The sequence below is a fragment of the Tamandua tetradactyla genome, chromosome 25 (genome assembly GCF_023851605.1).
Source record: "Tamandua tetradactyla isolate mTamTet1 chromosome 25, mTamTet1.pri, whole genome shotgun sequence".
Lineage (NCBI taxonomy): Eukaryota > Metazoa > Chordata > Mammalia > Pilosa > Myrmecophagidae > Tamandua > Tamandua tetradactyla.
The window spans coordinates 29112218-29140074 of record NC_135351.1 but is presented as its reverse complement, the minus strand read 5'-3'; the positions used below and the strand labels follow the sequence as shown (position 1 = coordinate 29140074).

Here is a 27857-nt window from a genome sequence, read left to right as displayed (position 1 = left end):
TTTCCTGGAGAGATGCAAAAGTTCAAAAAAAATGATCATGCTGATGCATACACAACTATGTGATAATATTGTGAGCCATTAATTGTAACCATGTCAAGAATGTTTGTATGTCAAGAATTTTTGTATGTCTGTTATTGTTTATAATAAAAATATTTTTTAAAAAATTGGGCTCTTGGGTGCAAGGTGATACAGTGGTACAATGCTCGCCTGCCATGTGGGAGATGTGGATTCCATTCCCAGACCATGCACACTGGCCCCCCCTACACACACACACACACACACACACACACACTCAAACAGGCTCTTGTTGGAGAGATTACCACCGTCATGACCACCTTCACATCTGGGCTTTCCTAGGTGATCTGGGGCCTGGAAACAATATTGTAGAGACATCCTGCCACTCTTGCATGAACAGGTAATGAGAATCCAGCAGGTCCACTGGGTCAAAACCATTGGTTTAGATTGTTTTCCATTTGCCTGACACTCCCCCAGCCTGCTAACAATGCTAAGAAGCAGCAGTTATTCCCATATATTGCTAGTGGGTGTGAGAAATGGTGTAACTCGCATGGGTTATGTGCCAGTGTGAAAGTATTAAGTGCCTCAGAAAAGCCATGTTTTAATCCTGGTCCAATCTTGTGGGAGCAGCCAGTTCTTTAAATCTTGATCCAACATTGTAGGGCAGAAACTTTTTATTAGATTATGTCCATAGAGATGTGACGCAAACAATCGTGGGTGTGATCTTTACGTTAGATGGAGATGTGACTCCATCCATTCCAATGGGTCTTGATCCGTTTACTTGAGTCCTTTAAAAAAGGAAACATCTTGGAGAGAAATGACAGCACCAGCAGAAACTTCAGAGCAGAGCTGACACACATCTGACACTTGGAGAATAGAGACACCGATGTTTGGAGATGGCTTGGAGCCCAGCAGACATCACCCCAAGATGTTAAGCCCGAACCTGGAGAGAGCCAAGGGAAGCCAAGAGATAAAAGCCAGCCCTGGAGAAGCAAAGTGAGGAACCCCCACAGGAACAGAGGCTGAAAGCAATGGAACCCAGGAGCAAGGGACCAGCATGCCTTCCCAGCTGACAGAAGTATTCCAAATGCACTGGCTCTTCTTGAATTAAGGTATCTTTTCCTGGATACCTTAGTTTGGACATTTTCATAAGCTTAGAACTGTAAATTTGTAATTTATTGAATTCCCCTTATAAAAGTCATTCCACTTCTGGTATATTGCAATCCAGCAGCTTATAAACTAATACAGATTATAATATGACCATTACAAATATTGCATCCATGGTTACCCTTGTAGATAAAAAAAAAAAAAATGTGCTTTCGATTTGCGCAAGTGTATCTTTAGGATAAATTCCTAACGGTGTAACTTGGAACCAAGGGAGTAAGTAAAGGTATCTGCATTTAAACCCTGCACTGTATAATTATATAACCTCTGCTGCTTAGAGAATGAGATGCTATTTTACCGATAGTTGTGAGATGCTTTCAGCAGTCAAATCTCAAATAAATGTTGTTTGCCAGACGATGTAGAAGCACACAGCCACACCTCAGTTCAGAAACATTCTTAATTTTCTTCCATGTTTTGTAGAGATTATATTCATCACAATGTTCTTTTTCCTTTTTTATTGTGGCTTCAACCACAATAGTATATGATTTTGCAGCATTGACTGGGCATTCCTGGTACTGTGGTTGCTGAAGTAAGAGACATTGGAACTGGAATGTAGGAGTATTAACATAATGGCAATCAAGCACATTATTGAATGCATTATGTAGATAAAAGACCATTTTGTTCATCTGGTGGAAGGAAAAATAATGGAGTTGGTGTTTTGCTATGAGTTTGATGAGGAGATTGACCCAATTTGTCATAGAGATGGTGAAGCAAAAACTGGAGTTTGATGAAAGGACTTATCTGAGTGGACTTAAGATGGTGGATGGGTTCGTGGTTCAAAGTGTGTGAAAAGCCACCCACGCTCCGGAAAATGGTTCTTGATGGCTGCCCTGAATCAGCTGAGTCACTGCAGCACATTGTGAGGTTTAGGGGTCGAGTGTGCATGTGAAAATTACTTCCTCTCCCAGGGTCCATCCTGGCCTTCTAGCCAGCAGTGACCCATGTCCCATCATCACAATGAGATTATACACAGGAATCCTCTGAAATATTACCCCAAATCAGAGCCAACATCTTGCTGAGTTATATGGCTGATTGTCAACTTCAGTTGTTCACAGTCCTATGACAACAACTCTGAGGAAAACTATGAAAGCAAAGAAGAAGTGTGTATTCTGTCCTCTCTAATGAGTCTCATGATCGAAATAACGCAACTTAAAAACCAATCTCATTCAGAAGGAACATTTACAAATTAAACAAAAAAAAGGCAGGCATTGCAATCTAGGTCAAGGAACTATTTCAGTCTATATTCAAGTGTTTAAAAACTAAGGCAAAGTTGGATTTTTTTTTTTTTCCCACACAGAGACAGCTTGGGTCTATCATAAGAAATCAAGCTAAGTGAAATGGAAAAACAAACAACCCGCATGCATTTAAATATGTTACTATTTAATATGTTATTTAATGTTCAATCAATTAAGTGGCAAAACCAAGTCACATTTTCTAACTTGGATAATCCAGGTCAGAAATATCTCCTGATATTTAAGTTTTCAAGTTGTTGATTGTTTATCTCAGAGTCCAAAGTCTTTTAAAGATGACTCAGGGAAAAATCTTTTTACAAAGGAAGGTGGAGTTTACATTTCTTTCCTTTATGTAATTGATTAGATTATCCATGCTTAAATTCCTAAAGGAAGATGAACAAATCTTTTATTATTCTTCTCTTTTCTCTTATAAAGAATAAAATAAAACTTAACTGAAAGAATTGTGAGGATGACGTATAATAAATGCTCAGCAGCTAGTAGGTCTGACTCCACAGGACACCAGCTCCATTTTCTGAATTCTTGACCTCAGTGCCAGGCCCCTCCAGGCTCCCGTTTTTCAGCTAGACTCCTGGAAGGCTCTCACTATACAGTTCAAATAGGTATAAATCATCAAACGCAAAATCGAAAGATCTCCGTCGGGCCATCAATTAAGAAGCAACTTAATGTCACGGTGATGAGCAGGAGTTAAAGCCAGGACAGCTTATGGGAGTGCAAAGCCAAATTTAACAACCATGGCCAGAGACTGACTCGAATGCTCCCCAGGGAAAGGAGCCTGGCCCACAAGCCTGGAGGAAGCAGAGAGCTAGAAATGAAGCAACTACATAAAGCTGGGAGTTTGAAGGTATTGCCTCAGCTGTGAGGCAATGGTAGAGGGAACTACACAGCAGCTGAGAAAACAATGAGTACGTTTTCCAAAGACCTGGGGGTGTAGATGCAAGCAAGAGCCAATCAAGAGAAACTGAGATTCTCCACTCCACCGTGCCCAGGTGAGTGTTCCAAATTCATACTTCCTAGTTTCCAAAGTGAGTTGTCAAATGCTCCATATGGCATTATAGCACGCATGCAGAATAAGAGATAATGCAAAGTATTCTTTTTATATAGTTTGTGAATATATATACGTAGGAGTAAAAATAGAAAGGGAGAAACCACACTAAATTTATGAGTTGTTTCTTCTGGCAGAGAAAGGAAAAAGTCACCAGGGAAAGCAATAGAGTGGAAGTTCAAGTTAATCTGTAATGTTCTGGTTCATGTATTTCAAAGAAGAAAACAATTACATGATAAAAACAATTAAGTTCTGTATTTATTTATAATATTCACTCTCTTTTTTAAACCTCTATAATATTCTCTTTTTAAAATATCTCTTCCAAACAGAGCTGAATATACTAAAGTACCAAAATGCCAAGTAAAACGACCACAGGCAGGTATCTGAGCTAAAGAATGTATTTGAGGTTCTGAGGAGAGCTGAGTCAGGAGGAAAGTAAAGAAGCTCACTCCAGCAGCAAAGCAGGCAGAGGGACAGAGAGTACTCTTATTTCAAGTTCGGTAAGCATTCATTTCTGAGACCTTCCATAAAGGCCACTTGGCAAGAATTCCCTCTCATCCAAATTCTAGTTTGAAGAATCTCATATTAATGATTAGCAATCCAAAGCACATATGTTAAAGAGTCTGCAGCTGCCACTGGCAAGCAGGTGAAGGAGAGAGCATGAAGGAAGCACAGGGCTCTAAATTGAAGTCCTTCACCAGACATTAAGCCGGTGAGTCACTTATCTTCTCTGGGCATCTGCTTTCTCACCTGGGAAATGAAGGTGTTGATACCAAAGATCTCTAAAGGGTCCTTCCTGTGATGGGTTTTATATACTCCTCAAATTCCATGTTTTCTCATTTTGATTAAAAAAAATGTGAGAGAAACGCAAAAGTCTCTACCTCTTTAAAAAGGCAGACAGAGGAGAGGTCGAAGCCAGAAGCTGATGCTTTTGTGCCCGATCATCCATAAACTTTGAGACTAACTAGTGGGGACAATGCCAACTGTGGAAGACATTTCCAGGAAACAAGCACAGTTGTGCAGTGCTTAAAAGCTGTATTTGGGGGGGATTAAACTGGTTTATCAACAAATACCAGCTTTTTCATTTACGAACTGGGTGGCTTGGATGAAGAGGGGCAGATACATCTCCAACTAGGATTGATGTAAACTACTTGGTATAGTTGCTAATGAATAATAGTTGTAATTATTTCTGTCACACCAACAGCTGGTAGTACACAATGGAAGAGCTGTAGAATCCTCCAGATAAAAAAAAGATAAGTAACCACAATTCCATCTCTTACATGAAGATTCAGCCCCCAGGAAAATTATATAGGGCTATTGTCCTGGAGAGATCTGCTGTGTGCCGAGATCTGCAGTGTGCTGAAGGATTAATCCAGCTAATTGCTTTAGTTCCCCACTCAGATTGATCAAAGTCCAAGTCTTTGGCACAAGACAGGGCTGAAGAACCAAAGTGTCATAAACCAAAGAAATGTACAAAATTTAACCACATTGGGGACAGAAGCAGAAACATTGAGATGAAATAATAGGGGTGTCAGCAGCAGAAGATGGCAGGTGAGCTGAAAGCGGTGGGAAGGAACTCATCAGGGAGAATCCTCAGTTCTTGGGAAGTCTTTGATGGCACCTGTGATCTCACCGATGTGTAGGGAAGGTGCTGTTAATCGGGCTCTCCTTGCCTATAAACCAAACAATCTCTGCAGGAAGCTGACCATTGCTGTGATTCCCTGTGAATACTGCTTCAGACCAGAAACTTCTCAGGGTGCCATATATAGCACATACAGCATGTCCCAGTCCCTGATACAGACAATCAGCACAGTTTTCTGGACAAATGGTGGAAAATTAAGGGAGCTGTTAAAAGAGGAAGAAGTCACCTAGAATAAGGCCAGAGAATATAAAGGCTGCCAGTTTGAATTGAAGTGCACATGTGAAAGGAGATGATGAGACTGATTTCCCATATTGTGCTACTTGAGCCTACCCTTTGCTCACCAGTGGGTGTCCTGAACTTTCCTCAGTTACCTCTCCTTGCCCCAGTTACTAATCTACCACCATGGTGTGGGGTGGGACAGTAGGGCTTGAATCCCTTGCCTTCAGTCAGTGAAATATTTTGGGGTTGCCTGGCAATAGGTAACTGTCTTGATGAGGCTGGGGGGCCAGATATACTCGCAGAAAGAAGCATAACAACCTGGTTCACTTGAAATATCAGGAGATGTGGTGCTTGTTGTGTGGGCAGCGACTGTTGCATGCAACCTTAGATGGCCTTGAAGAGTATCTTTCAAAATAAGTAGACAAATGGAAAATTCACTACAGGAGACAGGGGACTTGGCCTGTCCATGGAGGTCAGAGATCATGTTGATTAATAGAAGCAGTGGCTGTGCAGATTCAGGGTTGGGTATGAAGGACATCATTTTAGTAAGGTTATCTATGCCTTGCAGGAGATGTCACATCATTGAGAAAGTGAAATCCAAGTCTCGTTTCAGTGTTGCCAATCTTGACAAGCATTTATGACATGGTCTACGTATATATAATTATAGCATCTTATAAGTTGTTTCTTTTATACAGCCTTAGGCCTTGGAGGCTAGCCAGGGTGGAACTGAGTCACCATTGTAACCCCACTGTGAGCATCCAGCCACTATCAGATGCAAGACACTTAACCCCAAAAGCCTAGATAACAGTAAAATGTAGTAAAAAAATTACAAAATGATGAATTTTGAATATTTATATGAACACAAATTAATATAATTTATTTCATTCTAAATTTAAATAATTTAATTTTTAATAATGACTATTGTCAACTACAAGCTTACAAAATTCCTAAAAATTTAATTATCAGCTTTTGCAATCCTGTGTGAGCTGCCTCCAGCACACTGCTGCCTTACCTATACCATACTTTCTGAGAGAGCCATATTGGAATTCTCTCTTGTTTCCCTATCTCAAGTCAGCTCTGCTGTGCCATCATCTATTTATACACTTTTTATCTCTGATACAATTTAATATTCCCAGAGATGTTTGGTTCCCTCATTTCTGTTTTTTTTGGGGCTCCATTTAACCTCTTTCTACAAAAAAGCCAACAATTCTCCCTGTACTCATGAAATTATTGAATTTCCTGAATGAAGCAACTGGCAGGTATCACATAGCACTGATCGAAAAGTTTAAGAAAGGGGAAACTAAGAACACACTCTAGCAACAATAGTTTTGGGGACTCAGTCTACCCCATTCTCCACTGTCAAAATGGTGTATATGCACACATGAACTCAGACCCAGGTACTAAGGAATGGCATTTTTTATCTTACTTTTTTCCTCTATTCTCCCTGACAGATAATATATATGCCTTTATTTTTCCACGCTCAGGTCAGTTGAAAGTAAATTCATAGTACCAACCAACCACCTAGTACTTAAGCAAGAAGACATTTATAAGTTTAACAAAACAGATCCTGATTTAAATGGAAATACTGTTCACTTAAAGTTGTCATAGGTCCACATTGCAGGTGCCTCCAAATGGTAGGCGGATCTATCTTAGTACTTCTTCTTCTTGGCAAGCCATTGAGAATCTGGCATCTGGTCTTTCCACTATGTAGCCAAGAACAAGAAAGCAGAGGCTGATGGCCTATAAAGAGGCCATAGGTCTCAGCAACACCCACTGCTGCTTGGCTTGGCTACGGTCAATTTAGGAATGGGTTCAGAATAGGGATCTGACATTCAGAATGTTCTAGTCCAAACAGGTAGTAAAGCCTCACAGTCCCAGAGTCATGTTAATTGACATCATAAAGGATCATGGGAGAATAAATATCACCCAATGGGGACAGAAACAACACATTCCTGCTCAATAGTGCCAGGTTTCACAAGATATTGCATAGTGGACCTATCTTTGTCCTTTGCTCAGATATTTATCAAACAGCCTTTGGGCTTACAACTAGGGTAATTTACCTGGGCACAAAAGGTTATTTTTAAAAGACCTGGCCACACCGTGAAATTAGGATGTTAAATGTCAGGATTTGCATGCATGTTCATTGTCTGTTTGGAAAAAAGTTAAGCCCATCTCTAAAGCTCACCATATCCACTCATACTACTTTTTTCCAGCTGGTCTTACATGTGTATATATCTTTGAAACTTAGTGTAGCTCATTGTATGTCAGCTATACCTTAATAAAGCTGTTCAGAAAAAAAAAAAGGCTAGTCAGATTTAGAAATAGAGAGGAGACATCCTCCAAACACACTGTGAAGCTGACCCCAAACTGAGAAGGATATAAAAGAAAATATTAGTCACATTTAAATAGAACCACTTTAAGACTATGACTCCGTGGTGACTCTCTAAAAGGGAATCGTTAATATAAAAAGTCTTAATGTAATAAATGTAACACATAATAAAAGGATGACATTCTCAGGGATATTTTAAAAATAAATTGTAATATGTGGAGAATAGACATAAGTATGCTCTGTTCTCTTTTATGTACATATGCCTATTTTTATAAAGTTTGCTTATGTATAAGAATTAATGGATTGGGGCTCTGGAAGTAGGGCAAGCAGTGGAGGAAAAACTGGATCCAAGCTCAGAAAGGACTGATCAACATTGATAAATGCACATTGTCATGAAGTGAGAACAGGAAGCAATAATGCCAGTCACACGAAGCCAAAGAGGGGCTAACAGTATGTCCCAATGGGCAAAGTTGACTGCACCATATCAAACCTCATCCCTTGGCAGAAAACACCTCCAAATAATGAAACTTTTAATTATATAGAGATGTTAATAAATCATACCTATGTTTGCAAAAATGGTATCTGTTCTAGTTTGCTAGCTGCCGGAATGCAACACACTAAAGACGAATTGGCTTTTAATAAAAGGGGATTTATTTTGTTAGTTCTTCAGAGGAAAGGCAGCTAACTTTCAACTGAGGTTCTTTCTTACATGGGAAGGCACAGGATGGTCTCTGCTGGCCTTCTCTCCAGGCCCCTGGGTTCCAACAACTTTCCCCAGGGTGATTCCTTTCTGCATCTCCAAAGGCCTGGGCTGAACTGCCAGTGCCGAGATGAGGAATGCTGAGCTGCTTAGGCTGTGCTACCTTGAGGTCTCTCATTTAAGCACCAGCCAATTAAGTCAAACGTCATTCATTGCAGCAGGCCCGCCTCCTAGCTGACTGCAGTTGTAATCAGCAACAGATGAGGTTCATGTACCATTGGCTCATGTCCACAGCAACAGAACTAGGTGCCTTCATCTGGCCAAGTTGAGAACTGAATCTAACTACCACAGTATCAGATTAGTTCTGGTTAAATGCAAGGGTTCAAATGTTTAAGATGACTTTATTTATTAAGCCACATGCTTAATTTATTAGTGGCATAAGTAGTTATCTCTTTAGAAGTTTTTCTTTAGTAGATTTATAAATTGAATATAGTACAAATATTTTAATCATCCTTGTACACACATTACCACATAAAATCATGTTGGGCATCAAAGAATCTAACATTGTAAAATAGTAACAACCTTTTTTTTTTTTTTAGTTTTCTTATCTGCAGAGAGGCCAAGATCTCCCTGTTAGGTATTTCCAGAACCCTGTGGACACATCATCAACCTGTGGCCAAGAGTAACACAGGATTAAGAGTGCATTATCTCCTTATGCACATTTGGTCTCTGATTATTAGTGACACGTGTGTCAGCCATTTTCACTGGGGTCAGCCGGGGCACTAGGAGCTGGGTCTCAAAGGATTTCAGAGGAAGCACCTCTGTGGTCACCAATAACCGTGGTGGCTAGAGTGGTGATGACAAGGAACCATTTTATACAGCTACCACTCACTAAATGCCTGGTGCTACGCTGGGCATGGATGATCTCATTTTATCCTTACGGCAACTCCTTAAAGAAGGCATTGTAGTTATTACTAACAACAGATGGGGAAACTGAAGCATGGAAATTTGCCCCTGGTGTCACTTGACACAGCTGATAAATCACAAGCTGAAATTTGAGCTGGGGGATGCCAAGCTCCAAAGCTAGTATTCTTAAACTGGCTCTCAGTGAACACTCCAGATCCTATATGCTGAAAAGCTTCAAAGCGCAGCTACAGTGCACCTGTTGTATTGGCACAAGAAAGATAATGAACCTACCTCCATCCTATCCCAGTTTTTTGTTTGTCCTGTGCCCACTGTATCAGTGTCCTTAAGGAGTCTCTCTTGGCTGACATCTGTGGATCACATTTCTTCTGAGTAGGTGGAAACCAGTCACCAAGAGAGAAGAAACGTGATGGCTACCATGACAGAGTTGAGTCCCACTGCAAGCAAGAGTAACCACTCCCAGGACTTGCAGGTGGACGAGAAGTTCATTCGTGGGAAAGGTGAACTAGACCCTGGCTACTTAGTTTCAGGACTCTTTGTATGCAGTGTTTTATACAAAGAAATAAATTTAGATCTTTGAAGTTGCTTAATTCTTTATAAAACTGAAGTAATGTTCATGTAAATTTTGCAAAATAACTGAAGGATATTAATCCCACTATTCTAAAACATGTTTTATTTTTGATGATTATCTTGTAATCTTTGTCCACGTGCATTACATGCATGATAATTACTAACATACTGTCTACATGGAGTAATGTGTATGCTGCTTGTTAATGCGTGCAATATTGTAAACATAATTGTATAGTAAAATTGTGTAAAGTAAGAAAAACTAATTACAGAAACCACTAAAAATCAAGAAATGAAAAAAATTTCCATAATTCACCAGCTTAATTCAATCACTATAGTTTGGTCTTATTGCTTTCCTTTCATATTCCTATGCATATTTTACATAGTTCTTAATTATTATTTTGAATTTTTTAACATGGCCACACATACTTTTCTATATTGCTTTATAATACAACCATTATTCTTAAAGGATATCCATAATTATTCTAACATGTCCAATAGAAAAAGTATTATTTGCCTGAAAAATGCCCCTATAGTTGGACATTTATTTAAGTTGTGGATGAGGTTTTGTCATTTGGTTATTACAAAGAATATTAAGAACATTGAGTATCTTTTAACAATAATGCTTGTCTACATTTGGAATTATTTCCTTATGGCTTATTCCCAAGAAGTTAAATTTTTTGAGGCCAAGGGTATAAATATTTCATTTTAACAGGCCACAAAAAAGATCTTAGTTTTTAATCTGAACAAAAGTGGAGCCACATAGAGGATTTTGAGCAGAGGAGGGGGTGATCTGATTTATGGTATGATGATAATACTCCAGATGCTGAAATAGAGAGAGCAAATTGGAAGTAGGAAGACAAATCGAAGGCTATTGAAAAACTCCAGACAAAATATGTTGGTGGCTTAGAACCATGTGGAAGCAGCCCGAAACCAGGTGATAGCAGCAGCCTGGTAAGAAGTACATGGATTCTAAATACATTTTGAATGTCAAAATAACAGTATAACCAGCTAGGCTGGATATAGGGCATTTTAGTTTGCTAAGCTTCTCAAGGCAGATCCCATAACGTGGGTTGGCTTTTAATAACGGGAATTTATTAGCTTACATACTTACAGTTTTGAGGCTATGAAAATGTCCAAATCAAGCCATCATCAAGATGATGCTTTCTTCCTGAAGACTGGTTGCCAGAGATCCTGGACTCCTGTCACACGGCAAGGCATGCCTCTCCCTTCTCTTACAGCTTCATTGCCTTCAGCTTCTAGCTTCCTGACTTTCTCTCTCTCTCTCTGGTAAGAAGATTAAGACCTACCTTGGGCCATGCCTTAACTAAGTAACCTCATCAAAGGTCATAATTACAATTAGGTTTACAATCACAGGAGTCGACTAACACTAAGAACATGATTTTCTGGGGTGCCCACAGTTTCAAACCACCATATAGAGCATAAAAGAAAGAAATCAAGAAAATTCCAAAGTGTTTGGAAAAGTAGGATTTCCATCAAATGAGTTGAGGAAGACTGAGTGGAGATCTATTAAGTTTGATTAGGTGATCAGTTGATTTTTAGTGCAAAAAAGTAATGCATCTCTAAATCAATGGCGGCTTCAATTTGACAACATACAGAACTATATCTTGACTTTATTTTTAATTTAAAATGAGATTTTGCTGCACATTATTTTTCCGTATATTTTGCCATTTATCTAATCACCACTTATTACATAATCTCGTTTCCCCCATTAATTGCCACAACATCCTTTTCTCACTATGGGGACTTTTGGGATGTTTTCTATTGTTTCTTGGATTTTTCTGCTTGTTCTTGCTTCAATACAATGATGTTTTATCATTTTACTCTCATGAAAAATTTTAACGCTTCATAATGCTATTATCTTTCAGTGTTCTTGTTTTTCCCTCCAAAAGAAATTGTGTAGTCTGTAAAGAACTGGTCTTGTTATTATTTGTCAAGTGTATTCATTTCTATACCTGCAAACAAATTGCTAAGAACTTAGTGACTTAAAGAAACACATATATCCTATCCACCGTTTCCTTGGGTCAGGAGTCCAGGCACAACTTAACTGTGTCTTCTGCTCTGAGTCTCATAAGTCTACAATTAAGGAGTTGGATGGGTTGCATTCTCTTCTGGAGGCTACACTGGGGATGAATCTGCTTTCAAGTTCATTCAGGTTGTTGGAAGAATTCATTTCTTTAGAGCTGTATCACTGAGGACCCCAGCTTGTGTGCATTTTGGCTCAGGTTCTAGAAGCTGCCCACAGTTACTTGCCATGTAGTTTTTTCCAACTTCTCGCTTACTTCACTAAGTCCATAGGGAGAGTATCTACCACCAGCCTACTAAGATGGAGTCTTATATAACATAATGAAATCATAGATGTGCCATCCCATCACCTGCCATATTCTAGTGGTTAGAACCTAGGTCCTGCCTACACTCAAGGAGGATTACACAAAGCTGTGATCACCTCAAGGTAGGACTCATTGGGGATCACCTTTGGGATTGTCTGCCACATCAAGATAAAAAGCAAGCCTCCTGGCTTCTGATTTAGGTTAGAATTGAATTTGTCAATAAAATTTCCAGTTTCAAAAGCCCATGATTTCATGGTGTCAGTGCCCTCTTCCAGTGGTTGAATACCATGCCTTTAAGATATTTATTAATTTATGTATCCTGTCGTACACACATACAAACTCATATAGCCAGGGGTGATCGTTGATCATTGATAATACGTAACAATCAACATGGCACTGACACCAGCCTATTGGAGGAGATAGGACTGGAGCAATTCATTCAGAATGGACCCAGGGAACATTCCTGCAGAGATCACTTAACATCTATCAAGCACCAGGCGAAACCCTTTAAAAACACTCTAATTAATCTTACAGCATCTCACTGTGCTTGCTCCATCTCAGTTTACGCATATGTGAGCTATTAATCTAGGTTATCTGAGATCTGACCACATCCTAGATCTTCTACTTCCACCACCCTAGCCCTGGTTAGCAACACTTCTCTTCTGGATTATTGCCATAACCTCCTAATTGCACTTTCCCCTATTGTTTTGTTTTCAATTCAGCAGCCAAAGAGATCATTTAAAAATATATCTCTTTATGTCTCTCCTTTGCTAAAATCTCTACGGTTGCTCCAGTCTCTCAAATAAAAACTGAAGTTCCCACTACGGCCATGTGTTAAAGGCCTGACTATCTCTTTTTCCTTTTATCTGCTCTTCCACCTCTAGGTCAGTCCACTCCGTCATCACCTCCTTTTGGTTCTTTGAATATACCAGTTCTCTCCAGCCAGCCTCAGGGATTTTGTGCATGTTCTTTCACCAGCTATCTTCACGGCTGGTTTTGGTGCATCATTAGGACTTTGTCCTTTCCTGTTTGATTTTCTTCATACCACTTGTTATAGCAAGTCTATAAAAATGTCCAAATTAAGACACCAACAAGAGGTTATCTTCACTCAAGAAAGGCCAATGAAGTTCAAGATTTTTATCTCAGCTGGAAAGGCACATGATGAACATGAGGACATCTAGCTTTCCGTCCAGGCTTCTTGCTTCATGAAGTTCCCCTGAGGATGTTTTCCTTCTTCAACTCCAAAGTCTCTGGCTCTCATCATTCTCTCACAGCTCTGTCTTTCTGAAGTTTTCTCCAAAATGCTTCCTCTTTTAAAGGATTCCAATAAAGTAATCAAGACCCATCTGGAATGGGTGGTGTCACATCTCTCTATTCAAAAGTTCATATCCACAACTAGGCGACTCACATCTCCATGAAGATAACCTAATCAAGTTTCCAACCTACATTATTGAATAAGGATTGCTCCCACAAGATTGATTAGGATTAAAACGTGGCCTTTCTAGGGTACATAAATCCTTTCAAATGAGCACACCACTTATCATCAACAAATACATTATGTGATTTACTATTTTGTGCTCCCTCTCTGGTATGTGAGCCTCTTTATTCACTGTAGTACTCACCAGTCCTGACAGTGGGTGACCAATAAATACTACTGAATGGTTGAGTGATGGTATAAAACCTGTACTGTAGGACATGGCTTGGAAGAATGGTCAATCCAGCTCCCTTATGTTTTCCTTAAATTGGACAGAGTTATCTTTCCAGGCACTGGCTAAGCTATACAGTGCTAGGTTTCCCACCAGGCAGAGCCTAACTGCTACTATGGCTTCCTGGGGAGAGGGTGATCTGCCTTGGAGCAGTCTGGGGAAGGAGCTTAGCCACACATGCTCAATTTATTTACTGAAACCCATTCATCTAGTAACTCCCTTCTCTTCCCATGGGGAAGGTGTAGAGAATTTACTCTGGTTATGGTCTTTCTGCAAAGAAATCTGAGACCAGGTAAATACAACTTCCTACCTCCACTTCAAATTAGACTATTAGCTGCATTCTGTCAAAGTGTTTTCTATTCACTATAATGCTGCAAGACTTCAAGAAGGTGAGTAGGCAGCCAGACTTTGGAATTTTTTTTGGACAGTTTGATTTCATCCGCAGAGTATGTAACTGATTTTTCTCAAGTTTCAGTTTCTGAACAATTCTGCTCTTGAATTTCAAGCACAAATACTGATTTTCTCATATTTTACATTCTTTGGACAATACAGCCAGAATCTGGGAGAGACAGATTGAGATTTCTACTTTTAAGCTCCCATCTTAAATGTATTAAAATCTGTAAATACAGATTTCTTTAACGTTGTGCTCATTTTTCTTTCCACTATTCTATATTTTTTCATAGTTTGTGGGAAGCAATTTCATGGATGAGAAAATCTTCTAGGAGTTTAACTTCAAAACTTAAATGAAAGTTTATTCTCAATGCTTGAAGACATATGATAGATTAATCACCTACAACCATGAGCAATTCCTTTAAAGTTTAAATTCTCTATATGTATGGAATTTAATAGTGTCCCCCAGAATATATATTCACTCAGAACCTCAGAATGTGACCTTATTTGGGAATAGGGTCTTTGTAGATGTCATTAGTTAAGATGAGGTCACACTACATTAGGGTGGGTCCTCAATACAATATGACTGTGTCTTTATTAGAAGAGGGAAATTTGGACACAGAGACAGACACAGGCTGGGAGAAAGCTGTGTGATCAGGGTTGCAGAGATTGGAGTGATTGTCTCCAAACCAAGGAATGCCTGGGAACACGAGAAACTGGAAGAGGCAAACAAAAATCCTCAGGGGGAGTGTGGCCCTGCCAATATCTTGATTTTGGACTTCCAGCCTCCAGAACTGTGAGGGAATAAATTTCTGTTACTTTAAGCCACCCAGTTTGTGGCTTAGGAAACTAAGAAAATACAGATGGATACTTTAAATATGTATGTGTATATGTATGTGTATGTGTATATGTGTATGTATATGTATATTTATATGTATATGTATATGTATATGCATATACACACATATGGAGACACATGTATTTACTTATTTGTGAGAAATTTCATCATCTGCAAATCACAATGGCCTGGGATTGAGAGAGACAAATTACAGGAAGGATAGAATGATCCAGAGCAAGTCAGAATCTAGCAAGCTATGATATAAAAGTCCTTTTGGGTCAACTCAGTGATTTCCTCTTCTGTGTTTTCCTTTCCTAAAGTTACTAGAAATGCCATTTAAATCTTTAGACAATCGTCTTGGGTACATTTCTATGTCATAATTTGTGAAAAATAGATGTTGTCTCAATAAGGAAAGTTCTAATGTAATGTCATAATACTTCCAGTTCCAAATTTTTGTTCTGTTCGCTATGGAATGGCCTATATCACACTTCTCAGCAACGTCACACTGATGGCCCAAAATGTCATCATTAACATCACCATGGTAGCCATGGTCAACAGCACAGACCATCAGTCCCAGGTCAATGGCTCCACTGAGGGGCTGCCCGTTGACTCATTTGGTGGCCCAAACAAAGCCCCAGAGAGACTTCCTGCAAGGGTAAGCGATGCAAGATTCAACTGGACTCTCGTTGTTGCTGTTTATTTGTTTCGATGTCTATTGTTCCAGAGATTATATCTTTAAAGTTTACATTGAGAGAATATTGATTTGAAAGCAAGTGACAGATCTAAAGAGGCATCTTAAAGTATGTAAGAGCTTTGCTATAAGTAACTAACTGCCAGCATTCTCTGTTTCTCTAAGGTTCCTACATATGATTGGAGCCCTCAAATTCAGGGCATCATCTTTGGTTCTATAAACTATGGTGTGATGCTAACTCTGGCTCCCAGTGGATACTTGGCTGGACGGGTAGGAACTAAGCGTGTGGTTGGTGCTTCTTTGTTTGGATCCTCATTTCTCATTCTTTGTACCCCATTGGCAGCTGAATTTGGAGTGGTTTCTCTCATTATAACCAGAATAGTCCAGGGCATAAGCCAGGTAATCAGATATTTTGTAAATCTGAGCTGGATATAAATTTCCTCTTGGTATCATGAATCAAAAGCTCTAATTTTTATTTCAGGGATCAGGATTGGGGGGTCAGTTTGCACTGTGGGAAAAATGGATCCCTCCACATGAACGAAGCAGACTCTGCACTATTGCTTTATCAGGTAAAAAAAAAAAAAAAACCCTAAATGGGAACCCTGCAATCTGATATTCACCTTTTACTTCTTTGACAAGTTTTCTATTGCATGACTCACTTCTGCTCAATACTGAAGAAGTACTTATAAATTACTGAGGAAGGACTTACAATTTACAGGAGACTGATCTTTTGTCTGTGGCATGACTTTCAGTTGTTTTTCCCAGGTTTTCATTTGTGACAAGATTTTGTTAATCATGATTTTGGCCGCTCAGGAGGACTTTGTACAAAATATATTTCTATATAGCCAAATTGACCATTCTTTACCTTTATGGCTTCCAGATTTCAAGTCGTATGTGGAAAGTTTATAAAGACACCTGACCATGTATTTTCTTGTAATTGGGTAGTTTCATTATTTATTGAAATTTCTGATACATTGGAGTTTATATTTGTATGTAGTATAAGGTAGGGATTCACCCTAATTCTCCATAGAATGGCTCTCAGTGGTCCTAAGAACTGCTTTCTGATAATGATCTGCCTGGACAGAGGACCTGGAATGAACATTCTGTAGGAAGAAGCCTGAGTTATATTGGAGAAGAAGGAAAAATGGAAAGGGTATGATTAACAGATAGGAGATTGCAAAGTAGAGGCTGGGCCAGAAGAGAAAGGTAACTCTTCAGGTAATTTATGGGTTCCAAGAGGTCCAAGGACCCTTCAATTTCAGAAAATGAGCTACACACACCAATCTTCTCTGACTACATGCCCCCCTGAAGCCCTTCACAACACTGGAAGGTTAGAGTTTGCATTCATTGATATTTGAACTAGGGAAATTCACTTGTCACCACACCTAACCAAACAAGGTTCTCAAAGCTAAATAAGGATAGGCCTCCCCAAATCCTCAAACAGTTGAAGGACACCAAGAACATGGAAGAGAGACCCCAACAGAAAAACTATAAGAGCTAATCCAAATGAAAAATAAATCAATGAAAGAATTAGGAGAAAACTTCAAATAAGTCAACAAATAACATCAAAGCAATTGAAGGGAATATGTGTAGATAGATTTAATTTTAAAAACAACAGACTGCTATAAAAGTAGCTGTTGTAAATTAGAAATGGGATCACTGATGCTTATAACTGAAAGGAATACCTTAATGCAGGGAGATGACTGTCAAATTTGAGAACTGGGCAAAAACACTGATGATTACCCAAGAATATAACATAAGAAGGTCAAGAGAAGGAAAGCATGAAAGAAAATTTACAAGCTGTGGAATGAAAACAGTGGTCTTATAGAAAGTTGCAACTCTTTTTCCTCTTATTTCCTATTATGTAGAGATTGAATGACAAGAATAGGTCAACCGGCCCTATTTAGAGGAATCTCAGGAGCCTCCAAGGCTTCAAGTCCTCCAGAGACTTCCATGTCTTTGGTTCTGGAGGCACACCTAAAGAGGTGTGGGCAGATTGTCTTCTCTAGTCTCCAGAACCTTATTCAGAGAGCAAGAGTCCATGGCTGCCTGTGGAGGCCCAACAGAAAACCACTGGAGGAACCCATTAGCAGATGAAGTAGGTTGAATCTACCCACTTGCCTCAGTAGTTCTCGGAGAAACTGCCATTACCAGTGATGCAGGGACTTCTTGGCAGGCTGTGCAGGTAGACAGGATCACTCTCTGCCCATGTGTTAGGACGACATCTCCCCAAGGTGGCATCTTCCTTTTGTGGAAGGGCCAGGTACTGAGGTCTCTAGGACAAAATATACTGTCTTTTCCTCTATCATCCATTTATCACTAACCAAGAGACCCATGTGGGTGCTAAGGGGGGACCAAGAGAAGCAAACCTAGCATAGCCACTTAAAGAGGTCAATAACTTAAGGGAGGAAGAAGACCAAGCAGACCAAGAGAACTGCAGTTCATAGTGAGGCAGGCTTAAAAGGTGATGGGGGAAAAAACTGAAAATAATGCAATATCATACAGCTGTGAAATAAACTACAGCTGCATGCAACAATATAGAGTTTGCATATTGTTGAATGAATAAAGCATGTCTTCTGTGGAGGAAATTTCCCTGATTAGCGCCAGGTACATTACCAGGCATACTATCCCAGAGATCAGAACACATAGGCTCACAGGCCAATTTAGGTGCTATATAATTGCAGTTTGTTAAAGCAATTTAAAACACAGAGAAAGAAAGGGAAAATAGGGTAGATTAATACATAATGCAATGGGATGGAAGGTCCACACTTCTGAATCTTGACATTCATAATGTTCATACAAGCCATCTTTTTCCCTTTCTGCTATAATAACCTTCCCACTAATGATGAGGTTATAAGGACAAGAGTTGAGGTTTGAGCAAGGGAGACCACAGATAGAAGGCTCTTGGGCCAATGACACATACTTGCTGTATGGGAGAGACAGGGAGGTGAGTATGGCTGGCTATCTAGTCTGCTAAAAAATGTAGTCTGCTAAAAAATTGTTGGGTTTTATTTGTGTTTCTTGAGTAGAGGACATGTGGGGATAGAATGGGTGTCTCCATTTGGTAGCTGAATTAAGAGCTCATGAATATTGAGTCAGCAATGTATGATTTGTAGTATTTACCAATCTCTGTGGTCTAAATTCTCACACCATTAACAACTTCAAGATATCAATTTCAGGTCACTGAATGCAGAGTTGGCAAGAAAGGTACAAAATCTACTTCACAGGACTTCTCCAGCACTCCACTGATTGTGTATCTCACACATCTCATGAATGTTCAAGGTCTCATATTTATAGTTAATGCCTGATTAATAGTATGCATCTCTTCTAGAAATAGCAAATTTGCCAAGTTAGAAAGCAGATTAGAGATTACTGGGAGGACGAGAAAAGGTGGGGAGGGGGAGTGTTTATTTGTGCAAGTAAAATAAATAAATAAATAAAAGGGAAAACAAAAAAATTATTATGCATTTCTTGGTCCTTTCATGCTTCTCCATCTATGTTCAAGACTGTATTGAGTTAATACATGTAAATCAAGTGCTGGCTTTGAACAATAAATAAGGCATTTGAGTGAAGATTGGTCTGGAATTCAGTATAGATATGAGTAAGACATAGTGAAATTCCCTTGTATATAGACAGTATTTAGTGCCCTGGGACTGGATGAGATCATCTAGAGAAAGAACATAGATAGAGAAGATAAGAAAATCAAGGAAATAGTCCTGAAACCCTCCAATATTCAGATATCAGAGCGACAAGAATGAGATGCCAATAAAAGGGAATGAGGAGTTCCCCATGATTTTGTGGGGAAACAAGCAGGATGTATGTGACAGATGTGATGAATCAAACTTGCTGGGATTGACCAAGTCGCCATGGGTTTGGCAAGGTGAAGTCATTAAGGCCTGGACAAAACTAATGTCTGTGTCATGGTGAGGTCAAGGTATGTTTGAAGTTGACTGAGGAGAGAATGGGAAGTGAGGAAACAGAAACAAGAAGCACAGCCTTTTGAGAAGTTGGCCCTAAAAAGAAGCAGAGAAATGGCAAAGAGAATGGAGGGAGTTATGAAGAGGTGGGAGTTTTTGTTTTGTTTTGTTTGGTTTGGTTTTAATATAGGCCGCATCAAGGTATGTTTCATGTGGGTGGGAGAGATCCAGGAATGAGGAAGTAAGTGAGGATGTCAAAATGAGAATGCGCAGTCCTACAAACCCAGGCCTGCAGTAGATGGGAGGAGTCAGGGTCCAGAGGACAATAGGGAACCTAACCTTGGATGGATGCAGGAACTCTTCACCAATTAATTGGAGCAAAGGCAGAGAATTTGGGGAAAAAATGCAAATTGACTTGGTGGTGAAAAAAAGTACAGTTTTCCATCTTCATTGATTTGTGCCCTGGACTCAGGCTGCATCATTTCAAGTGCTGCTTCTACCTGCTATTAACTCTGTCCCTTGGGCAAATTATTTAATGTATCTACATCTCCATTTCCTTAACTATAAATTTGGATACTAGTACTTAAATGAGACAACACCTGTTAGATGCTTAAATAAAGGGTGTGGCCAAAAGAGAAGAAAAATGTAAGTAATAATTTTTAAAATTGTGAGGTGGGGAAAGCCCTCCTAAGGATAAGAGTAAAACTAGAAGTTATTATAGGAGATACTTCATAGATCTGACCCCATAAATCTTATAACTACTGAATCACCAACCATAATATAAACAGAATAAAAAGGGGGAATAGAAGAGCAGCCAGCATGCCAGACAGAAAATTATTATTCAAGATAAAGATCCTGTACATCAATAAGACAAAATTAAATAAGTGAAAGAAAAAATTTATGAATAAACAGTTCACAGAAGAAACAAAAATGATTGTTAAATGTAAGAAAAATATTCACTTAGCTGATATATAAAAAAAGAGATTTAAATGAGACAGTTTTTATTCATATTGAAAACTATTCTTAAAAGCTTTGAGTATATTCAATGTTGTCAAGGAGCTAAGGAAAAAAATTATATTTGTTGACAACTGAATTTGGTACAGCAGTTTGACAGAATAGTTTGGCAATCCACCTCTGGTACTTTTTTGTACAGAAATAAATTACGTTTATGTTCAGAAATAAGTAATTATGCCTATGTTCAGAAATAACTAAGTAGAATCTACATAATGCCATGGAAAGACTTACAAGAGCAATTGTTAAATAAAATATTAATTTCACAGAATAACATGTACATTGTAATCCTGCTTATTTAGTGATAATAATAACTTATCTACACATATATAGAATTTGACTGGTTGATGTTAATGTTCATCTAGAAGACAAAAAACAATAGCCTAGAAATGTTTGAAAAAGTTGTAAAAATATGTGTCCTACCATATATGAGAGTATTTTTAAAAAGTTATTGAAATTAAAAGTGTTATTAGCACATTTAGAGACAATACATATATCTAACTTTCTATCTACATATTACATAAATGCATTTGCAAAAAGATGAATGCACATATATATGTACAATATAATGTGTGTGTGCAGAGAGGAAAAGATATGCTAATATATATCATATAATAAATTGTTACCAATGATTAACTTTAGAGAGAAGAATGGGAATGGATTGAGAGGGCATATGAGACGAAGTTTGGCTCCTTGTGGCAATTTATTTACAAAAAGTTTATACGAATAATTAAAAATTAAAGCAGCATAAAAGGACGTATGATTGTTATCTACAATCTTACTAGGAAACTGCTAGAAAAAAATGGTTTTCAGGAGAATATATTAATTGCATTGTGAATCCAAGGTTCACATATTCTATATGTTCTTCTCTTTTTGGTCTGGTGATACAGTTTTATGACATGTCATCCTTGACTTTGTATGTGTCTGCTGGCTGGGTGCCCAGAGCCCCAAGGCTGGCTCCCTTTCTCTTTGCAGGAATGCCACTAGCATCCTTCATTGCCATCCTCCTAGGCGGCCTCATCTGTCAAACTTACGGGTGGCCTTTAGTTTTCTACATCTTTGGTAAGCTACTGTCACACAGTTCTCAGGTTATTACATTCAGGGGGATTCTTCTGAGTATCTATTTGTATGTAGTTTTCTGCAGGAAATGAGTCAAGAAGGAAAAATCCTAAAGTAATCCTAGAAAAGCAAAATATCTTAGTATAATACTCAGGAACAATTAACCTAGACCAACATAGAATTCTGAAGTCCTACCGCTGATTATAATGAGCGCTCAACCCATTGTAATGCATTATTACACAAAATGAGCAAGCATACCCCACAGCCCTTGCAGGCAGTGGCGAACAGGCTAGCAGAACAGTGGTTTCTGAGAGATAGAAGAAAGTCCAGAGAGATAGCTACTACTCTGGGGTTTGTCTCAGATGAAGCCTAGCAACAAGAGAGTCCTGCATAGGGCTCAACTTTCCGAAGGGCACTGGGTACCCGGACGTGAGAAAACACTGAAGGAAGTCAAGAGAAAGAAACTTGAAGATGAATTTTGCCAGCCTCAGCATTTGCCCCAGAATCTTCCATTTAAATTTTGGAAATCAAGAAACAACTGCTCCCTCCACCACTTGCATTTCTACAAAGCACCACTTGAGAACTCTGAAACAAAAACAAAAGTAGGTAGACTGTGGGGGGAAGTCAAACTGTGGAAAGGTGACATGCAAAGTATTGATTTTCCTGTTTTTTGTTTTGTTTTGTTTTGTTTTTTAATCTTTTCTCTTACTGCTTTGCCCGGAGAGTGGGCCCTAGTCACAGAGCTGGGTAATAATGTAGAAGGGTAAAACTCCAATAGAAATCCATATCTTTGGGCAGAGGAAATGAGAAAGGGTACTCCTGAAAGCAGAAGAGTTTGTGGGACAAGCTCAGAGAGGAGAGATTTGGATACATACCTGCAAAGGCTTTGGGACCACCTCTGAATTGTGTATGTGTGGTATAAGCCAAAGCAGATTAGCAAAAGCTATGATAACTGAACTAAGATTTAAATCACGTTACAAGTCAAGCAGTCAAATTTGCCAGTTTTATCAAATGCCTTGTGTGCATCAATTGGATGATTGTATATGTTTTTTTCCTTCATGCTATTAAAGTGGTGTACCAGCAGGGTTTTTAGAGAAATTGATAAACATATTCTAAAATATATATGAAATGCAAAGAATCTAGAACTGCCAAGCAACTGTGAAAATGAATTACAAAGTTAGAGGCCGAATACTACCTGATATGAAGACATATTTTGTATGCAGTCATTAACATCACATTAGCAGAGTGTGGTGTTAGCATAGAAGTAGACAAACTAATGGACCAGAGTACAGTCATACACAGACTCATATATACAAGGAAAACGAATTTTTTTACAAAGGTGCAAAGACAAATTCAATGAGTCTTTCTAAAATATCATGCTCAAAAACTTGGATATACACATGTAAAACAAAAGAAAACAAAAACAAAAAAAACAAACCTTGATTCATACCTCACACCATATACAAAAGCTAACTCAAAATGAATCCTAGACTTAACTGTAAAGCCTAAAATTATTTTACTCCTTTGAAAGGAAACATGAAAGAAAAACTTTGTTCTTGAATTAGGTAAAGATTTTTAAATTATGACATCAAAAATATAATTCATAAAATAACAAGCTAATAAATTGGATTTTATCAAAGTTAAAACCTGCTCTTCAAAAGGCATTGTCAAGATATAAAAAGGCAAACCAAGAGAGGAACAAAACGTTTGCCAAACATATATATGATAAATACTTTTATCCAGAATATCTAATTAATTCTCAAAATTCAATAATAAGAAAAAAAAACAACCCAATTTAAAAATGTGCAGAGTATTTGAACAGACACATCACCAAAGAAAATATATGGAAGGCAAATAAGTATATGAAAAGATGTTCAACATCCTTAGTCATTAGAGAAATGCAAATAAAAACATAAGATAACTCTACACACCTATTCGAATGGCTAATATGAAAAAGACTGAGATGCCAGGTGTTGTGCCACCTGTAGGGTCTATGATCTATACACACACATACACACACACAAGAAATGTAAAAGAATGGATGCTAAAATGCTGTGATAATCGTGATATTTTTGAGAAATGGAGAGAGGATATTATAAGCAAGGAATTTTCCTGAGACCTATATAAAAAAATGTGCCATTGTAAAAGAAACTCACATAGCAGGCAAAAACCAACCCATTACCAGTTTTACCCTCTGATTGCAGGAGGTATTGGCTGTGTCTGCTGTATTCTCTGGTTTGTTCTGGTTTATGATGACCCTGTTTATCACCCATGGATAAGCACCTCAGAAAAGGAATACATCATATCCTCCCTGGTCCAAGAGGTATGCATAAGGACTTCAAAAATTTAATCCAGCAACCTGTGGAAGTACCTGGATTTCTTAGGATGACTTCAAAGCATGTGAGCACCTCTCCAATCTTGCTTAACCAGTAAATTTGTTTTCAGGTCAGCTCTTCCAAGAAGTTTCTTCCCATCAGAGCTATGTCGAAATCACTACCACTTTGGTCAATGATTCTTTGCTGTTTCAGTCATCAGTGGTTGATTACCATACTGATGGTATACACACCAACTTACATCAGCTCTGTGTACAATGTTAATATCAGAGATGTAAGTATCTTTCCCTCCGTTCCCTTCTCCTGTTTGCATGATTCAGCAATTACTCTGCCTTCTTGAATCATCCCTAGAGAAAAGTATCTCTTTTTATAAAAAATAATCTAATATTTAAACTCGTGCTAATAGGTTTTCTAGGGATATGAAGAGGTTATCGATTTTCCTAAGAAAGTATGATCTGGAGATATTATTATGATTGTTAGTGATGTATTGGTGAAAGCTGTGGTTTACTCAATTTTTTTTCCTCAGAATGGGATCTTCTCTGCCATTCCCTTTTTCGTTGCCGGGGTGGTTGGTATTCTAGGAGGCCAACTGGCAGATTTCCTTCTGACCAAGAGTTTTAGACTCATTACAGTGAGGAAAATGGCCACAGTTCTGGGTAAGAAGGGGGTGTGAGGTCAGTCAGTTAGTAAGACATATGACAGCCAAATAATTGATCTCACTGTTAAATTTATCTGTTCCTCATTCCCTAGGAGTTCTCCCCTCTTCAGCACTAATTGTGGCTCTGCCCTACCTCAATTCCAGCTGTACCACAACAGTGGCCCTTCTGACAATCTCCTGTGGACTCACCTCACTGTCTCAATCAGGCATCTACATTAATGCTTTAGATATTGCTCCAAGGTAAGACTCTAATTTCTAGTCTTACCTTCACATTTTCTGAAAAAGATCGAGCCTTCAGCTTTCTGGGTGCCCTAAACTTTGGAAAATTATAATCCATGGGCAAGGACCAACCAGATGGGCCTCTAATCTTTACGTATTAGAGGTTTGTGGGGAAACGTATTGATTTATCTTGATATGTCTCACTGAATATAAACAAAGCAAATCCTTTCTGACATGATTACATGATGGATTCACACAGGGAGCAGGGCTGAAGGATATTGTTGAGCATCTCTGGATCTACCCTGGAACTTTCCTCTCCCCCACAGGCATTCAAGTTTTCTCATTGGAGCCTCAAGGGGATTTGCATATATAGCGGCCATCCTGACACCTGCCATCAGTGGATATCTCCTTAGTCAGGTAGAGTTTTCTTGTCAAAAATGGCTCTTAAAATGCTCCAAAAAATCTATTTATAAAGGTAATGATATAAAGTATGTATTCAAAGACTATAAAATAAAATTGAATTGTGGATGACTTTGTCAAGAAGATCAACCTGGTAAAGAAAAACCTGAAACAATTTTTTGATGCCTTAAAAACTTAGCTCATTCTGGAACCAAACAATGAAGTAACTAGTGATCTACTAGGAACACACAGTTTTTGAAACTGAAACCTCAGAGACACATAGGTGTCTTGGGTTTATTTCATGCATGGGTAGTTGCAACCTGCCATATCTTCTGTCTCACTTTGAAAATTTTATTTGCATAATCATGCAAAAGAAAAGGGATAATGGAAGCAAACATTTTTAAGCGCATGATACATTCACTTAGTTATTTCATATGCAGTGATCTCATTTAATTATTAATTATCAATTATCCATTTTCACCATCTGTGAAGATAAAATACTATTCTCAATTACTGATGCTTAACTGAAAAGCAAAAATAATCAATCATACCACTAAGAAGATATAGAATCAAAATTCTTCTAATCAAAATCTGACTCCAAAACCCATGATATTTTCACTTGCATTCACAATGCAAGAATAATCTTGAAAGCATTCTTAGAAGAGTTCATATAGACAAAATTCATACAAAAGAAAAACTGTTTGGTACTTTGATAAAGTAACAAGTGCAGTTCTTTAGATTAGTTATAAAGGCTTCCACACCCCTTTTTATTAAGAATATTCTGAATGCATTTTGAAGTTCTTTCCATCTGATTATCAGACTTTCAGGAAACGAATTGGTATTTGGAAACCCAACAGTGAACATTATCTCCTAAGCTATTAATACTGTGTTTCACAGAAAAAAGACAAGGTGATATTTACATGGGCTTTTGTGTCCTTAGGATCCTGAGTTTGGGTGGAGGAATGTCTTCTTGTTGGTATTTGCCATTAACATATTAGGACTGATCTTCTTCCTCATATTTGGAGAGGCAAATGTCCAAGACTGGGCTAAAGAAAGGAAACTCACTCATTTATGAAGGTAAAGAATAGTAAGCGCATCTATGTTTACAAGCATAAAGCACTTTTTTAAGGGTTTTAATTCATATCATTTCTTTTTCCTAGTTATTCCACCTTGGATGGAAAAATTCCTTAAACACCTTATTTCATAAATGGAAAGGATTTAGTGATGGAAATAACCATGGAAAGAATTTTATTTGCTGTGGCTCTTTTCAAATATGAGATCAATTCTTTCTTTTACTCAGATTTCTGTTTTGAGAAAAATGTAAGATGGATGAGAATTCAAATAAAATGGTAGCCTAGAACAAAGATGTCAACCTCATAGAATTAACAGGGGACTTGAAGGAGTTGCTGTATGGGTGACAGTAAGAGAGATTCAAATGTCCTGGATTTCAAACAGGAAACAAGCTTTTGAAGCCCTTATTCCAGGGTGGCAACCTTGCTAAGGTAGTGATGATTTTTCCTAAATTTGAAAATGAATATATATTTACATTTGTTCAGCTGGGTATCATCCATTGGCTCCTCCTGGTGTGTGCTCCACCCTTCTCCCTCCTGCTCAGGCCCCAGGAGGCTGACCTGCACAGATGCATCCTCCACTCCTTTGTCTACTGGCTTCTGCCGGATTTCTGAGCAAGAAAGGAGAGTAAGGCTCCCTCCTTATGAAGTCTGCAAGGGCCAATCCTTTCACTGCAGGCAGCCTGCTGCTTTCCTGTGCCTTCAGGGATGATAATGGTCTTTTTGTTAGCTCCAGGCAGGGGGTGGGTTGGAGGGGAGTTCTCTAGAGTCCCTTTTTGTTTCCCCATCACCTGTCCAACCCTGTGTAAATTGTCTTTTTTTAAACTTTTCTCGAATCACCCTGATTGAATCTGACATCTTTTTTTCCTTCAGGGGCCCAACTAATTCAGTGATGGAGTTATGTATAAAGTTTAAAAGTGAAATGGATTAGTATTTTTGTAAATTGATAATATGTAGGTGTCAGTGGATTGCAGCATATTCAAGAGGCTAGGGTTCTCTAGAGAAACAGAACTAACAGGAGATGTCTGTAAATATGAGGTTCATAAAGGTGTCTCATGCAACCATGGGAATTAAGAGTCCAAAATCCATAGACCAGCTCTGAAGCTGGCAGCTCCAGTGAAGGGTTTGGATGCATCCCACAGGAGAGGCTTGCTGGTTGAAGAAGCACTGAAAAAGTCTCTCTTCCTCCTTAAAATTCTTCAGTTGATTGGATTGTCTCATTGGTGGGAGGCACACCTTAGTTGATAGCAATGTAATCAACCACAGATGCAATCAGCTGGCTGATGATTTAGTACACCAACCTTCTGGTTTATCAACCAGCCATAAAATATCCTTGCAGGAATGGTCAGGCCAGTGCTTT

At 38.6% G+C, this 27857-nt stretch overlaps 1 protein-coding gene across 7 annotated transcripts; it reads left to right on the top strand.

Annotated features, from left to right (window-relative positions):
• Positions 1-14847: 14847 nt before the first annotated feature.
• On the top strand, positions 14848-26791 carry SLC17A3 (solute carrier family 17 member 3). 7 transcript variants are annotated; one of them, XM_077143818.1, is made up of 12 exons: positions 14848-14866; positions 15584-15795; positions 15997-16230; positions 16313-16400; positions 21735-21821; positions 24023-24141; positions 24264-24425; positions 24678-24807; positions 24902-25049; positions 25355-25445; positions 26368-26504; positions 26588-26791. In XM_077143818.1, the coding sequence occupies exons 2-11, from the start codon at positions 15613-15615 to the stop codon at positions 26500-26502; spliced, it is 1377 nt and encodes a 458-aa protein (XP_076999933.1). In that variant the 5' UTR covers positions 14848-14866; positions 15584-15612; the 3' UTR covers positions 26503-26504; positions 26588-26791. The 7 variants fall into 7 exon arrangements, with proteins under 7 accessions (XP_076999933.1, XP_076999936.1, XP_076999931.1 ...); XM_077143821.1 differs by lacking the exon at positions 14848-14866 and adding an exon at positions 14879-15098 and having other exon boundaries at positions 15997-16101; XM_077143816.1 differs by lacking the exon at positions 14848-14866 and adding an exon at positions 14879-15098.
• Positions 26792-27857: the final 1066 nt, after the last annotated feature.

What these genes read in the sequence shown, in the direction of transcription:
- SLC17A3 (XM_077143818.1), top strand. Translation starts at nt 15,613, where the DNA reads ATGGCCTATATCACACTTCTCAGCAACGTCACACTGATGGCCCAAAAT. An exon ending in GAAAATGGCCACAGTTCTGG is followed by an intron (nt 24,808 to 24,901) that starts GTAAGAAGGGGG and finishes CTCATTCCCTAG; the next exon opens with GAGTTCTCCCCTCTTCAGCA. An exon ending in GCTTTAGATATTGCTCCAAG is followed by an intron (nt 25,050 to 25,354) that starts GTAAGACTCTAA and finishes TCTCCCCCACAG; the next exon opens with GCATTCAAGTTTTCTCATTG.